This window comes from Dreissena polymorpha, chromosome 3, assembly GCF_020536995.1.
Source record: "Dreissena polymorpha isolate Duluth1 chromosome 3, UMN_Dpol_1.0, whole genome shotgun sequence".
In the NCBI taxonomy this organism is placed as follows: domain Eukaryota; kingdom Metazoa; phylum Mollusca; class Bivalvia; order Myida; family Dreissenidae; genus Dreissena; species Dreissena polymorpha.
The window spans coordinates 47,426,134-47,443,081 of NC_068357.1; the positions used below are offsets into that span (position 1 = coordinate 47,426,134).

Sequence of the window (16,948 nt, forward strand, 5' to 3'; positions counted from 1 at the left end):
TGATAATAACACACAAACTACTGACTGCAAACTGTATTAGCAGTCTAATCAATGGTCTTTGATGTGAGATCCCAGTTAAATGCGGCCAATTTCAAGGCAGCTGTAAACCTGTTACACAATAATCATATGGTTATTTAGGAAAGCATCAATCAACACTATTGTACTGCAACAATCCAAGGTATACATAAGTTTTAAAGAGAGTATGATAAGTAAATAAAATGGTAAATTAGATTCATCTGTATATTCATCATCATAATCAAAATGAGTGTTCCGCAACATCCTCATTACAACTAGAGTGTTTACATGGTTTGAATATTGCCACATAAGGGAAATTGCCCCGCCCCTGACAAACATGTTTTTCACCGAACCATAACCATTTAAGAACTCAGCCTAGTAATCATTAGAACAAATATTCTGATCAAGTTTCATGAAGATTGGGCTATACATGTGACTCCTAAAGAGTTCACAAAACTTTACAATAGCCATATAATGAAAACGTCCCCGCCCCCTTGCAAACATGTTTTTCAACGAAACAAATGTTCTGAGCAAGTTTCATGAAGATTGGGCCGTAAATGTGATTTCTAGAAAGTTAACAAGGTTTTACTATAGACACATAAAGAATACTGCCCCGCCCCCTGGTGGTCATGTTTTTCAAAGAACCAGAACCATTTTCGAATTCAGCTGAGACATTATTAAATGTTCTGATCAAGTTTCATGAAGAGTGTACAATAAATGTGACTTCTACAGTGTACACAAGCTCTTTAATATGACCTAGTGACCTACTTTTTGACCTCATGCGACCCAGTTTAAAAATCACCCAAGATATCATTCAGACAAATATTTGGACAATGTTTCATGAAGATATGACAACAAGTGTGGCCCCTAGAGTGTTAACAAGGAAAATGTTGAAGAAGGACGAAAGACAAGGCACCACGCACGACATACAAAAGGCGATCCCAAAAACTCACCATGAGCACATTGCTTGAAATGTAACAAATACGTATATGATGTACATTTCTCTAAAGTTTTAACTGTCATTAAAACCTTTTTGATAATTCATGTATAAATTAAATTCAATTTATGAATAAAGCCTGAACACGTAATGAAAACACTATTCTATGTAACCGGTACGATTTGGTTTCAAGCAGTTCTAATAATCTTCAGATATAAATTATGTTTTATGCAACTCAAACACGGTCTAGCATATTATTACACCAAACTGTTTTAAAACAATACATTTTCTAGACATTTGTGACCTAAAGTACAAACAACACATTTCTAGAGCAAAGTTAATAAATTGATATAAATTCTTTAAAAATATTAATTGTAAAAGTTGAGCATGTACCAACAAGGTACATTTGATCGTATTCTACACATGTATGTGTTGTGATTAATTACAGGTCAGCTACATGAAGCATTAAAAAAAATTAAACTCCGATGCTCTGCTTTTACTTCCCAAAGTGGTGACCCCAGGTTCTGATTATTTTTACTTTTATAGTTTTTTTTGTATTTTATAAGCAATTGGTTACTTGCCATTTATAAATGATAAGACTTATTGCAAGAAGCAATAAGACGTGAACATGATTTTGAAGTTGCAGTATTCCCAGTGCTGAACACAGCTAGGCCTTAACGGAGTGTCATCCTGCCTGCTTGGACCCCAACACTGTCCTTGTGATTTTCAGATCACATAACTATTTAGCAAATTGTATTTGAAGAATCCATAAATTAACTTTTTATAACAGTGAAATTAGTTTCATACATTTAAATTACAATTTTGTGAATGAAAATGCATGTACATGTTATATGGAACATTTAAATAAAACATGTTTTAATGAAACGATTTCAAATGTAAAACATATGTATGACTGCACGCGCTTAATTCCCCGTTTGACGATAAAGCACCCTGCCCTTTTCAAATCCCAGCTGGAGCACTAATTCCTATATTCAATATCACACTCAGTAGAGATTTAAGTCTTATTTGAAAATGGTTTCAAAAAGAAATCATAAATTGATTGCGCTATTATATGCATTTAATAATATCATACACTAACGTTTACTTTCAAGTATTTGATATGCTGCGTGACAGACACATTAAAAATAAAAATAAAAACAAATAAGTATCATGAGTGTGAAGAGGCAGCTTAGAAAGCAAAACAGGTGTTTATAGTATTTGCAGTTATCTCTACAAATGAAGACTTAAATTAAATCATATACAAACTATTTGCGAGGCAGCAGGTATTTTTTTCACGAATATAAATCTATGGTGTTTATTAAAGTAAACCTTTACCGTATTTTACAATTCAGAAAACCTTTATATTCTCGTGTAATAAATAATCAGAACAATAATATCCTTAATATTAATTGCTTTCTGCAAAATGAACTTTAATTGTTTTCCTTATAATACTGTATGATGTTCATAAATCTGAACATGTCAGGAAACTTGAAGAATCTGGAGTCTCAGACATTACACATATCATAGTCTGATATAATTTTACCATTTAAACCCTTAAGAGCAACACCATTACCATTACAAGAGTGTCATGTAATCGTGATTCTAAATTGATAAACATTCAGATAGAAATGAAACTTCAGCAAAATACAAATGAAATATATTGCAGATACATTAAGCTGAGATAGAACCGTTAGCATTAAAATCGCATACAGGTTTAAAGCTCTCTTTCAGTAGTTGAGGACAGAAAATATCTCTCTTTGAAATATGCACGAAACAGTTACTACTTTCAAATATTATGGTTCACATCTGCATCAGAAAGTAGGCAAACCTAGAGCTAAAGGAAACAAATATTTGAGACGATATTTGTTGCCTAAGCCCCTTCTGTACACAAGCAAGCAATTTTGAGCACTTGCTATAATTATGACAGTATAAAAGCTGGTTTGTGACATTTCTAAAATAGACTTGAACAGTTCAATTGCAATCATCAAGCCAGAAGGATATCCTGTATAAATGAATTACACCACGTTGGATATACGTGGTAAAAATATTTCAAGCTTAAAACATTAAAAAAGATTTTCAAGGTACCATACATTTATCATTAATAAAAATATTTAATCTTTATCATACACAATTTACACGGGATTTCTTCACTACTAGTCACCCCTGGGTCCTGCACCACAGTAACACATCTCGTGCAATAGATGAGTTTGTAGGTTAATTTGGTTTAAACAGCGCTCATGGGCTCGAATTTGCAATCCTTGGGTTGTGAAGCATGTGTGATTCCACAAGATTCTTAAACCTGCTCAATTTTTCAAACATTGTACACAAATGTGGAAAGTATTTAATATCATCACAGCTATGGTTTTTACTTGTTTAAACAATTAAATAATGCACACTGCCTTAAGAAACTTAACTATTGTAAAGTACTTTATAAAACATTAATATTTTATTTGTCGACCCTTTTTTATTTTTGAACTTGGCTGAAATATCATAAGAACAAATGGTCTGACCGTGGTTCCAAAAGTGACTACTAAGGTATAAATATCCATTTAAAATTTGACCTAGTGACCACTTTTGGGGGTCCACGTGACCCAGTTTCGACCTAAGCTGCGGCTCATCGGAACACAAGTTCTGATCAAATGTCATGAATTTTGGCCAAAATATGTGGCCAATGAAAACAGATTTCACTATAGCATTATAAGGCATACTACCCCGCACCATTGCGGAATTGTTGTTTCAAGGAAACTACACCATTTTCGAAATTCGACCAATATATCATAAGAGCAAATGATCAGAGCACGGTTTCGTGAGTATTTGACTCTAATTGTCACTTTAAGAGTATTAAAAATCTTTTTATAAAGCCATATACGGGGAAGAACCATTGTCAAACTCCGCACATATATCAATATAACACATGTTCTGACTAAGTGTCATGAATATTGAACCATAAAATTAATTTGAAGTGTGTTTACAAGGTTTCACTATAGCCATAAAAGGAAACCTTCACACCCCCCTTGCGGCCATGTTTTTCGAAATACCGGAACCATTTTCTCTATAGGTTCATATACAGGCATCATTTCAAAATATGATCTGAACAAGTAAACTGCCCCGGCACCTTGCGGCCATGTTTTTCAACAAACCACAGACATTTTTTGAATGGCCGAAATCCCACCAAAAAATAAATGTTCCTACACTGTTTGATTGAGATTCAATTAAAGTACCATTAGCAACGCCAGTGATTAGCCATCACATTATAAAATAATTTTAAATACGACCACTCGTTTATACGCTGAGTATTCACAACAGAGAGACGACTTTGAGCATAAAGGTAGCCTGTGCATTTGTCTTGACTATTAAATATAAACCGATACATTATAAATATTATTAAACGTATATATAAACTTAACAACAGTAAATACAATTCGCAACGCCATTTACCGGCCATGACAATATCTAATGCCTAGAAATTAGGCACTCATTTACAGACTGGGCATGGCCTATCTTTGCGACATATTGTGAAAGGAAAAGTAGCTAAAATCTATGAAACAAGTATGTTTATATAAAAATGATTTATAGTCATACCTTGATCACAGCTGTTGCCTTGCCAGCCCGGTAAGCATGTACAAGAGTAGGCGTTCTGAAGATTTGTGCACTTGGCGCCGTTCTTACATGGCGCAAGGTCGCATTCGTTGATATCTAAACGATAAACACAACAAACATCAATGTCTCAAATAATCAGCGCGATTACAATATGTATTGAGAAAAACCGTATTGACACAGATGAAAAGATGTGTATACCTTCGCCTTGTTAGCGTTAAATTGGCCCAGCAACAACACACCGCCTGCAAGCGTAATGGCTGACAAATATTTAACGCAGATTGCAAACTCAAATACAAAAGTTGCACAGTTTTTGGCCTGTCATTCCGGCAACTCTGTTCCAGCATACGTCTGACAAACCACTTGAGTGTAATATATATATATATATATATATACCTACCTTGATCACAGTTTTTCCCCTGCCAGCCGGGCGAACACGTGCACGAATACTCGTTCCGAAGATTGTTGCATGTCGCTCCGTACTTACAAGGGTTTTGGGCACATTCGTCGACATCTTTAAGATACTTATGTATATTAACGTCGTTGATATATCGTATATGTTTTTTAATTCAGAAAATGCGAAGAATGTATGAATAATGAAGTTAAAAGCGAAAATGGTCAATGCTAATATTTAAGATATTGGCGGTAAATTAACTTATACTTTCAACAAGTAACACAAGTTCAAAAACAAGATGAAGTTAATGTTCGAAGAAGATCGGACACTTTCAAATGCGTGATGTTATTACGGACTGACAAGTGTATTATTAACATATCCTTTTTGGTGGGCATGCATGTTAACATTCACAAAGTATATGAAAACAATGCAATAATCTCCTATATTTCAATACAAATCTACAAGTATACCCTACCCTGGTCACAGTTATTTCCCTTCCAGCCAGGGTTACACGTGCATGAGTACGCATTCTGAAGGTTGCTGCACGTTGCGCCATTTTTACACGGGTCGGGCGCGCATTCGTTGTTATCTGAAAAAACGTTTGCATACATTATGTTTATTGGAAAATAACGCATATAATGCATTTAACATTTCGGACAAAGGGCGATTATACTGAATTTAGCAATAATTGTCGACAGGCAGTGTTCCTTTTGAACATGTGCAATAGATTGACAACTTTTAGCGCAAAACGTAACCTATGTGGTGAATGTACAATATTTACCAAGACACCAAGACAATTATTTAACAAATTTATTATGTGTGAAATGGGTGTACAATTCGTTAAAACGTTCGAACAAATCGTATTGACACAAATGAAACGATGTGTAAACCTTCGCCTTCGTCTCGTATAATTGCACCAGCAACAACACATAGCTAATCCGTTAGAATATGTAATACACCTGTTCGTGTAATGAATAGTAAATGTTATATCGATTTTTTGGTTGGAAAAACATTCCAAATCAAGATTCAGAATCCCGGTCTGGTTTAATTAAGGGTCCTGAGATTTGGAAGATGGCGTTCAAGATGGACGTCGTTTCAGCACTTTGCCCTATATTGTTATATAATTATGGCTTTACTCATTATTTAGCATCTATTTAATCTATAATATAATGATGTTTTGATGCTCTATGGCTTGGTAGTTATATGATTAATATAAAATTCAAGATTATACCAAAAATGGCTGCAACTTTGGTCGCTGATACAAATGATTGCAGTTTAACATCCATCACAATTAATTGGATCTGAATTTCAGGCTATAAAACTGGAATTATTGTCTTTATATGGCATTTTGTAAGGTACTTTAAATATTCTCCATAATAAAACTTAAAGTTATTATACCTTTCATGAAGTTATCAAAGACAACACAATTAAGAAGACATATTTAACATAGACATGGTCCGCATACTAGATTTAGCACTTGGTGCGAACATTATGTACATATATTCGTTTAGCTCAACTAATTTACATTTTAATTTGATTTACATCGGATAAGCATGAACTACACTAAGTATTACAATAAGTAATTAAGATGCGAATATATAAAATAATAGTTTACAACACAATTATTGTTTCTGCCAACGATTAAAAAAAAATTATATGGTTGAGTGTTTATTCAGCTCTATCAATAAATGTCAGTGGTAAGACAAACAACATCACAAAGTGTTTTATATTCCCAAACCATTTTATTACCCAACAGTCGTGGAATTGTGTAACTAAAATTGTGGATATTTATGTCAATTTTAAAATGCAACTGTGAGTCTGCTGTACATGAAACAGGATGCTTCATCCAAGCGATGAGGCGAGCGCGCAACAACGTGTTTGTATGTTGCGGGCAGTTTAAGGATGTAATATAAATTTCATGAAGTGTGCACGTTCTGATGAGTCGTGTGAGGTCAATGAGAACCATGCCGGCTAATAGTGGGATGGAAGAGCTGGTTGAGTGAACAGTCTTTTATTTTTACACGGTTAATTTGGTTGCAAATGCATGTCCACTAAACTGGTACTACTTATTTCACTTAGGGTAGTATCAACATACCCGTCTTGGTGGGCATGAATGTAAACATTCCTAAAGTTTGTGACAATTTTTCAAGAATCTTCAATATTTCAATACATATATACAATTATGGCCTACCCTGGTCACAGTTTTTTCCATCCCAGCCAGGTACACACTTGCATGAGTACGCATTCTGGAGATTGCTGCACGTGGCGCCGTTCTTACACGGAGCGAGCGAGCATTCGTTAATATCTAAAATAATGCTTACATTATATTCTTTTATTGGGAAATAACGCTTACATTATATGTAACTTCTTGTACAAAGCGCTTTTATATTTAATTAAGCAATAACTGTCTTAACGCAGTGCTCGTTTTGAACATATGCAACAAAGTGAAGACTTTGGGTGTAAAACGTAGTCTATGCATTTGTGGTGACTGTACAATATTTACAAAACGATAGGACCATTTTTAAACGAATTTATGAAGTTGTCAAATGGCAATACGATTCGTTACGCGATTGATTTGTATGACACTGTAATACTGATAAAAAGCAACTGTTTTACAGGCTGAGTAAAACATAGCATTTTTACATATAGCCGCCGAATACGTATTCAAAGGGAATGAAAGAAGTATGTGCGTTTTCAAGTGATTTATAATCATACCCTGATCACAGTAATTGCCTTGCCAGCCCAGTGAGCATGTGCACGAGTACGCGTTCTCAAGATTAATGCACGTGGCGCCGTTCTTACATGGGGCAGGTGCGCATTCGTTGATATCTAAAGCATTAAAACCACCAACATTAATGTCTCAAAAATAAGCAGCGTGGTTAAATTATTAGTTCAGAACAAGCTGTATTGACACAGACACAAAACCATTTCGGTGTTATAATTATAGTATCTTTACAATATATATATATATATAGTGTGTGTATTTGTGTGTGTAATTACACCTACCCTGATCACAGTTTTTTCCATTCCAGCCCGGTGAACACTGGCACGAATACTGGTTCTGAAGATTGCTGCACGTCGCACCGTACTTACAAGGGTTTGAGGCACATTCGTCGATATCTTTAAGATACATATGTAAATTCATATTATAAATATTGTGTTTGTTTTTAAATTTAGTAAATGCAAAGACGGTATGAATAATGAAGTTAAAACTGAAAAATGTTCAAAGTCCGTATATAACATATGACCGGTTAAAAAGCTCATACTTTTAACAAGTAAAACAAGTGCAATAAACGATGACGTTAATGTTCGGAGAAGATCAGACACTTTCAAATGCGTGACGTTGTTACGGACTGACACGTGTATTATTAACATACCGTTCTTGGTGGGCATGAATGTAAAAATTCCTTAAGTATGAAAAAACAAGGCAAGAATCTTCGAAATTCGAATACATGTATACAATTATGGCCTACCCTGGTCACAGTTTTTTCCCTGCCAGCCAGGAACACACTTGCATGAGTACGCATTCTGGCGGTTGCTGCACGTGGCGCCGTTCTTACAAGGAGCGGGCGAGCATTCGTTAATATCTGAAATAACGTTTACATTATATTATTTTATTGGGAAATAACGCTTATACTATATTTAACTTCTTGGACAAAGCGCTTTAATATTAAATTTAGCAATAACTGTCTTAACGCAGTGTTCGTTTTGAACATGTGCAGCAAAGTAAAAAGTAGTCTATGCATTTGTGGTGACTGTACAATATTTACAAAAACGATAGGACCATTTTTAATGGAGTTTATGAAATTTTGTAATGGTAATACAATTCGTTACGCGATTGATTTGTATTACAATGTGTAATAATGATAAAAAGCAACTGTTTTACAGGCTGGATATGACATAGCATTGTTACATATAGCCACCGAATACGTGTTTAAAGGGAATGAAAGAAGTATGTGCGTTTTCAAGTAATTCATAGTCATTCCCTAATCACGGTTGTTGCCTTGCCAACCCGGTGAACATGTGCACGAGTACGCGTTTTGAAGATTAGTGCACGTTGCGCCGTTCTTACATGGAACAGGTGCGCATTCGTTGATATCTAAATGATTAAAACCATCAACTTTAATGTATCAAATAATCAGCGTGGTTAAATTATTATTAGTCCAGAACAAGCTGTATTGATACAGATGAATCGATGTGAATATTGCGCCTTGTTAGCGTTATATTTAACTAGCAACAACACACCGCTAAACCGGCAGAATACGACATACACCCGGACGCGGGGTGTATATTAAATGATAAATGGATTTTGTGTTGGTCACATACCCCCAATCAATAATCTGAATGATTCAGGTCTGGTATCAATGTTACAGTATACGCAATAGATATGGTGTTCAATGCTATACCCTCTATAAAAGGAAACGTACTTAAATTGAAAACACAATTCTCTATATGGGCACTTGCAATTACTTTATGTTTGAATATTTATGTGTGCATTAGTAGGGAAAACAGTGTCGTATACTGCAAATTCAATGTTTTGCTTTTAAGTTGGAGACTAAATGAGACTTTGACTGTTGGTGGGAAAACCTCATTAACTAGAGAAAAACTGGTAGAAAGATTGACTATTGTTTCGCGTCGCGTTCTTTTTACGTACCACATGACCTATCTTTTTTATTGTTTACACCATTTCGGCTTGAAATGCTCTTTAAGAAAAGGTATGGTTATGAGGGTCTCTATGCGCAAAAGTTTGACTTAATTTGTGTGTGTGTTTAAGTTATAGCTTTTGAATAGATTTTGTTAAGGAAATGGTTTAGTTTAATTTGACCTCACTGAGGATCTTGAGAAATCCAAGATGGCGTCCGAGATGGTCGCCGTTTCAGCATTTTGACGTATATTGGTGTATTAGCATGCCTTTATTCATTATTTAGCATCTATTCAACCTAAAATAGAATGATGTTATGAAGCTTTTTAAGTTTTGGAATGAATTCACCAAAATAAAAAAATACCCAAAATGGCTGCCAATAGGGTCTCTTATGCAAATGATTGCAGTTAAAACTCCATCACAATCCTTTGGATCTGAATTCCATGCTATATAAATAAGAATTATTGTCTTTCTGAAAGGCATTGTGTAAGGTCATTTTAAGAATATCAAACAAAACAATCCATTAAACTTGTTATTTTACACTGTACATGAAGAGATTAAAGACAACGAAAATAAAAAGACACATTTAACATACACATGTTCGTCATAACAGATTTTACACTAGGTACGAACATCATGTACATATCTTTGTTGAGCTCGAAAGATGTATACTATGATTTAAATATGGTAAGCATGGACTACACAATTAAATTCATTATACTTATTTACTTTTATTCCGCATATAGTAAATAATTGTTTACAGCACCATGATTGTTTCTGCCGTACATTTGAAGGAAAAGTGATAATACTGAGTGTTCATTCAGCTCAATCAGCAAATGTAGAGTCAATGGTAAGACATACAATATCATATAGTATTTTATATTCCCATACCATTTTATTACCCCCAAGTCTTGAACTTGTATAACTTAATATGAATAATTGTGTTAGTTTTAAAATCCAAGTGTGTTCATGCTCTACAGTATGTTGGTTGATTCAAGCGGTGAGGCGAGCGCGCATGCATGTGTGTGAGTGTGTGTGGCGGGGCAGTTTAAGGATGTTATTCTACGTCTCGGTAGTGTGCAAGTTCTGATGAGTTTTGTTGGGTCTGTAGGGACGAATATGGCTAATAGTGGGTTGGAAGCTCTGATTGAGTCAACAGCCTCTAAATTCTTAAATTAGTATTTGCTTAATGACATTACAACGGTATATATTAATACAGCACAAAACATGTATTCGAAATAGGTGCTTTATACAAAGATATAATTTGTTTCTTATGGTCAGGATAAAGGCGATATGCTCATGTTATACTATACTCTGCAAATGTTACATTGAAATTCAATAAATCAGAAACGTATTTAACACTAAAGTGCTACTAAATGTAGTATATGTGTAAATACTCATAATTCTCTTATTCAAAATTCGTATATGATATTTGTTTAAGCAGCAAGTTTTGAGCAGCCAACCTAATGTTGGCAGCCATTTTTGACGCTATCTTCATACGATATAAATTACATCATAATACATAACATTATGCATTTATATACGTTAAACAACATAGGACTGAAAATGGCAGCCATCTTGGACGCCATCTTGAATTTCTCAAAATCCTCAATTTTTAATGCCCGACATCATTTGGATTCTGTTCCCTAGATTGATGTTGCGCTATGCTCATCAGGACGATGAGTTTTCGTGAATGTAACCCTTCTTGTTATTATATTTTTTATTATTCTTCTCTTAAACGACTATTTTAAAGTTATGTTTGATTTGCTTACAAAATCATGCTCCATAGGCTGGTTGTTCCATAGTATGACAGTGCTGGGAAAAAATGAGAATTTATAACAGTTAGCAACTGTGTGAATCTGCCTATAAGCTAAAGGATGTGTATGGCGAGTCAATCTCCTGAGTTTTTCCAAATAAGTGGGGACGGGGACAGCTACTAAAGAGTGGACAATTATAAAATAATATTACTTTAGCATCAGTCCGTCTGTTCTCTAGAGATCTTAAACCGAGTGACTGTTGATCGATTTTATTGATGTTTTGTTTAGTGTATGGCGACCAGACTGGGGACGAGTATTCTTCTTGAGGCCTGACAAGAGTTTTATAGGCAGTTTCTTTTACTTTTTTGTTTTTAGTTTGGATGTTACGTGTAAGGAAACCAAGTGTTCTATTTGCTGTTGTACATATTCTATTAATGTGAGTGATGACAGAAAGGTCTTCGGATAAGTCTACTCCCAAGTATTTTGCACTTGGTACGGTTTCAAGGATTTGGCCATGTAATATATAATTTTGTTTGATTTGGTGTTTGTTTTGAGTTATATTAAAAAATTGGCATTTACTGGGGTTAAACTGCATTTCAAATTTGGTTTCCCATTGTTCCAATGTATTAAGATCATGCTGTAATTGGTTGCAATCATTTAGGTTGTTGATCGTGATGTACACAGCAGTGTCATCAGCGAAGAGACGGACTTAGGATCTTACATGAGCTGGTAGGTTGTTTATGTAGAGGAGAAATAAGAGGGGGCCTAGGACAGAGCTTTGGGGCACCCCAGATGTCACTGGAACTTCATCAGATTTCTCGCCCTCCAGAACGACAATTTGAGTTCTACCTATTAGAAAAAAACGGATCCAGGCAAGAGTACAGCCTCTGATAACATGTTCGTGAAGTTTATAGAGAGGTTTAGAATGGCTGACTTTATCAAAAGCCTTGCTAAAGTCCAGAAGAATAAGATCTGACTGCTGGCCTGCAACAAGGGTTCTCGCAAGGTCATCTACCAGTTGGATGAACTGCGTTTCGCAGGAACGGCGCTCCCTAAAGCCATGTTGGAGATCATATAATATATTGTATTTTGTAAAATGAGCAGAGATGTTAGATGCTATGATATGTTCAGTAAGTTTACAAAGAATACAAGTCAGAATTATAGGACGGTATTTTGATGGGTCACTCTGGGGTCCGTTTAATAGAGGGGGGGGGAACATTTCCCTTTGTCCAGTCAGATGGTAAGTAACCAGAATCTATAGACATTTGGAGAAGAATTGGAAGAAAAGGAGCTATTTGGCAGCCAAGTTCTTTCAGCACAACTGGCTTAATGTTGTCAGGACCAGCAGCTTTATCAGTTTTTAGGTTTGATAATAGTTTGAAAGTACCGTTCAAACTGATGGAAATGTCAGGCATTGATGGGTACTTGCTTCTGAGATGAAAGGGGAGATCAGCATCACGAAGTTCGTCTCTTATTTTATGAAAACAAAACTGTGCAAGAGATAGAGGGTTCAGTGGAGTGAAAACAGAAGTTTTTGGTTAAGAATGTTTGCTTTTTTAATGTTACTATATGTGGATTTGTCATGAAGAGGTGCAATACCTTGATTGTCCTGTCGAGCATTCTAAATTAGTGAAAACAGTTTCTTTGTTAAAAAAAAACTTTGATCCGGGTTGGTGTCATCAATGCCTAAGATGCTCTCCAAGTAATTTGTATAGGATGTTTTGATTTGCCTTATTAAATGTTTTAAGAATATGTGTTTTTTGGCCAAATGATGCATTCCAGCTTGTTTGGACAGTCTGAATAATTTGTCTCTTTTTCTAATGAGTCTTTTAATTTTTATGGTTATCCAGGGCAAAGATCTTTTTTCTCTTATAATTTTTGTTGGAATGAATTTAGAGATACCTTGTTCAATGAGATTTTTGAAACTCACCCACATGTCCTCGACACTCTTAGTTTCATGTCCATTTAGTAATCTATTACTCTCCTGTTCAACATAACTTTTAAAGTTTGGCCAATCTGGTTTTTTGTACAAGTGTATTTTTCTTGGTGTTTGTTTATTTATTTTAGCTTGTTTATTTATTTTAGCTTTTACATCCGAATTTTTTTCTACAATGTCATGGTCTGCGATTCCAGGAAGAGTATGAGTAGTATTTGTGAGTGTATGATTTGGTGTTAAGAATACGTCAAGTGTGTTATCTAGTCTAGTGCTGTCTGTGACCATTTGGACCAGATTAAAATCATCAAGAAGATGTATGAAGTATTCATATATTTGTGGGTAGGCACAGCCAGGTTTGATATTTGGGGTATGATCTTCATCCCAGGAAAACTGAGGGTAATTAAAATCGCCTAGCACCCAGATGGTACCTTTTAATAATCTAGTCTGTTATATAACAATCTAAACTGTTCAGCTCCATAAACATCAGACTCCCTTGGACGGTAAAAAGCAGCAATGTAAACTGGTCTACTTTGGGACATTTCTACTTTAACACATAGTAATTCGCAATCTGTTTAAAGTTCAGGCTGTTCCGTAGCAGTTAATGTTTGCTTGACTAAAATAAAGACACCCCCACCTTTGGACCCGGATCTATCCCTTCTAAAAGGTGTGTAGCCCAAGCACTGGGGAAAGATTTCGGCAGTTTAGTGCTCTTGAGTCAACCATGACTCTGTACCCACGATAACATCTGGTTTGTGTTCATCAATCAGAGCATGTAAGTTATGTGTTTTTTTGAAAATTGATTGACAGTTAATGTTCAAAATTTTTAATGACTGACTTTGCTAGATATTGAAGTATGTTATATTCGTTTTTGGTGAGGAACCTCCAGAGGGACTTGTATGACTAGTGATCTTATCTCCGTTCATATCCCCGAGGGCAGAGAAACTGTTTTCAGATGCAAGTGAATATATGTTATTTGTAAATGAGGAATTCGAATAATTGTATTGGTCACAATTAGTACAAGAGAAGGAGAAAGACATGCAAAACTCCACCAGGTTATTGTATGCAGAAGGACTCATGTTTTGACAATTTATATGGAACCAACATGAGCAACCATCACATTCTATTGTCCAAGACCTCCTGGCCACAGTAGCCGCAGGGGTATTGGGGTCCTGGATTTGTCTCCACATCATGAGACATCGACAACAGTAATGTGCACAGATATCCTAATGCGGATACTCTGCAATTTCGGATGGGTACTCTAAGTTTCACTGTTTTCATGAGACATGCACAAGATATTATACGGCTAGGCTCGTACCTGTTTTGGCTGATTTTGGGGTCTGGGTATCTGATCTGTTAGTTGGGAATGTATGTCAGGTATACTAAACAACCTAACACTAGTTAAAACTAAGAATAGTGTCAAGAAAATACCTGTAAACATGATAAAGAAAAGTACTTCCGTTTCAAAAGTTAAGGTCAAGGTCAACAGCGGAAAATTTTTCGCTGAAATAAAAAGTCTAATTACAACAATAAAACTTGAATTCAGGCTAAAAGCTGAATAAGAATATGTGCAAATATTAAGTTCAAAGCAAACCAAACCAAATCATCACAACAGGTGCCGCGGCATAGTGTATTGTTTTGGAAAAAGAAAGAGCGATGAAAAACAGCTGTTAGTTGCACGACGCATGCGCGTTCATAATATCTCATAATATCTGTAGTTGACAGTAGAAGTGTCTTAGCGGCACACTTGTAATTATATCACATGTTCAGTAATAACTTGATATGTTTTCATGTGTTGTCATTCACTGGCCTATACACGGAATCAAACATGACTACATTGACAACTATAAGTCTTGAATTCGACAAAAAATGTGAAAATGGGTTTCCTAATTAGTGTACGACTGAAACATGTTATTCAGCACCAAAAGCACGGTAAGTTAGAAAATCTCATATCTCAAGGGCGAACTAACGAAAAGGTGACATGTCAGTACCAACACAGAATGGAATACTAGGTGCCACTGAGAACAAACACCATCTGATATCTCTGATTTGAAAAGATGTATGTACGAATAAAAACTGCGCACATTGTGCACTCAAACACACAAGTAAGTCATTACAGAGAATCATGATACTGAAATATATACAATGGTCATTATCAATCGAACTAACTTTCACACAACCCACGCAAAAGCTGACGTTATCATGATAAAGCAAATGATTCATGCTGTAGAGACAAAACACATAGGAATTCATGTGGTAGCTGATGGTACAGGCATGTTTGATATGCTGTTTCATTCTCATGTTGTCCTAACTCGAGTTATTGATCATCATTGAATCACCAGTTAGGGAAAGATTGGTTGTAGACATTCGCAAAATGGTTTAAAAGCAAAGACATTTCCCGACCGACTTGCTCCCTGCGCACTGTCTCTCTGAACGCGTCGCTGTAGCTTAATATTTTGGTATTAGTAAGGGGAAAATAACTAAGATGCTGAACGAAATCAACATTGAATGTATTTTAGAGCGATATGACAGCTATGACTTGCGAAGGTGTGAAGGAATCGGTCAGGGTTGTCTCAGCGTGTAAAGGAAAGCCTGATAAAGAGGAAATGTTCAAGAACACACCGTCTGGCAGCCATGGTAAGCACGTAGGGTAGGACGATGCAATCGCTAGCAAACCGGCATCGGAAGCATTTATGAAAATGTGAAACGTACCCACATACAGGCAAGTAAATGGAAACAAGCGATAGATGCAGACCCCTGTATCTGAATACATGTGATTTTTGTTAGCAAAAGGACGAGGCATCAAATTCTCTTTTTTCAATTAAAGTACAATGTAAACCCTCTAAACCTCTAAACCGGATCCTCTCTATACTGGAATCCTCTCTAAACCGGACAAATTGTCCGGTCCCATTTTTTTCTCCTATTAAACCATGCGTAAAATATCTCCTCAAGACCGGAATCCCCTCAATTCCGAATACCGGTCATTATGTGGATCAAAATTGGGTAATTCCATACGTAATTGTACCTCTCTAAACCGCTCAGGGCCGGTTTATTGCACCTCAGACCTAGTGTCAAAAAGTTGTGAATAGCGGATTAAAGACGCGTGAAATTAATAAAGGTGGTCGAAAAATTTCCAAACTGTTAACATCGCAAAACAATTTAAAGACACTTGTCATGTGATGTACATATCGCTAAATAGATGTTATAATATTGATTATAATTACTGAAAACAAACATATGGTTATTTAGTGTGTTTTGTTTTTGATATAGGAAGCCGTGCTAAATTTAAATAATCTTTATGCTATTTAATTTTGTGTTGTTTATTACAATTGCTAATGTAGTGTAATATAAAATGTTAATTTGCAGAGTTTTGAAGCAGTTGCATTTAGATATTCATTTAGATTTTCAAATTGGTAATTAAGATAACTAAGACTAAAAATGTCCAAACCTCCTTCTAAGCGATGGCGCGTGGAAATGTCTCTAGAAGACAAAATCAAACTGATAAAAGTGTCAGAGATGTTGCCAAAACCTACACTCAAGATGCTGTCAGAGAAATATCGGATAGGAAAGTAGACGATCGGGGATATCGTGCAAAAAGTCGGCGTACATGTTTTTCAGTGTGAAAAGAAACTAAATTCACCCAACACATGCATGCATGTATAAAATTGTTTGG

At 35.5% G+C, this 16,948-nt stretch overlaps 1 protein-coding gene across 1 annotated transcript in view; it reads right to left on the bottom strand.

Moving 5' to 3' along the window:
* Positions 1-16,948, bottom strand: part of LOC127872193 (leucine-rich repeats and immunoglobulin-like domains protein 3) — an 89,826-nt gene that overhangs the window by 17,901 nt on the left and 54,977 nt on the right. The window contains exons 7-13 of the mRNA XM_052415522.1: positions 14,594-14,628; positions 8,417-8,530; positions 7,950-8,063; positions 7,135-7,248; positions 5,419-5,532; positions 4,946-5,063; positions 4,535-4,648 (exon numbers count right to left, since the gene is read on the bottom strand). Of these exons, the coding sequence (XP_052271482.1) occupies positions 4,535-4,648; positions 4,946-5,063; positions 5,419-5,532; positions 7,135-7,248; positions 7,950-8,063; positions 8,417-8,530; positions 14,594-14,628 (723 nt within the window). The remainder of the gene's footprint in view (positions 1-4,534; positions 4,649-4,945; positions 5,064-5,418; positions 5,533-7,134; positions 7,249-7,949; positions 8,064-8,416; positions 8,531-14,593; positions 14,629-16,948) is intronic.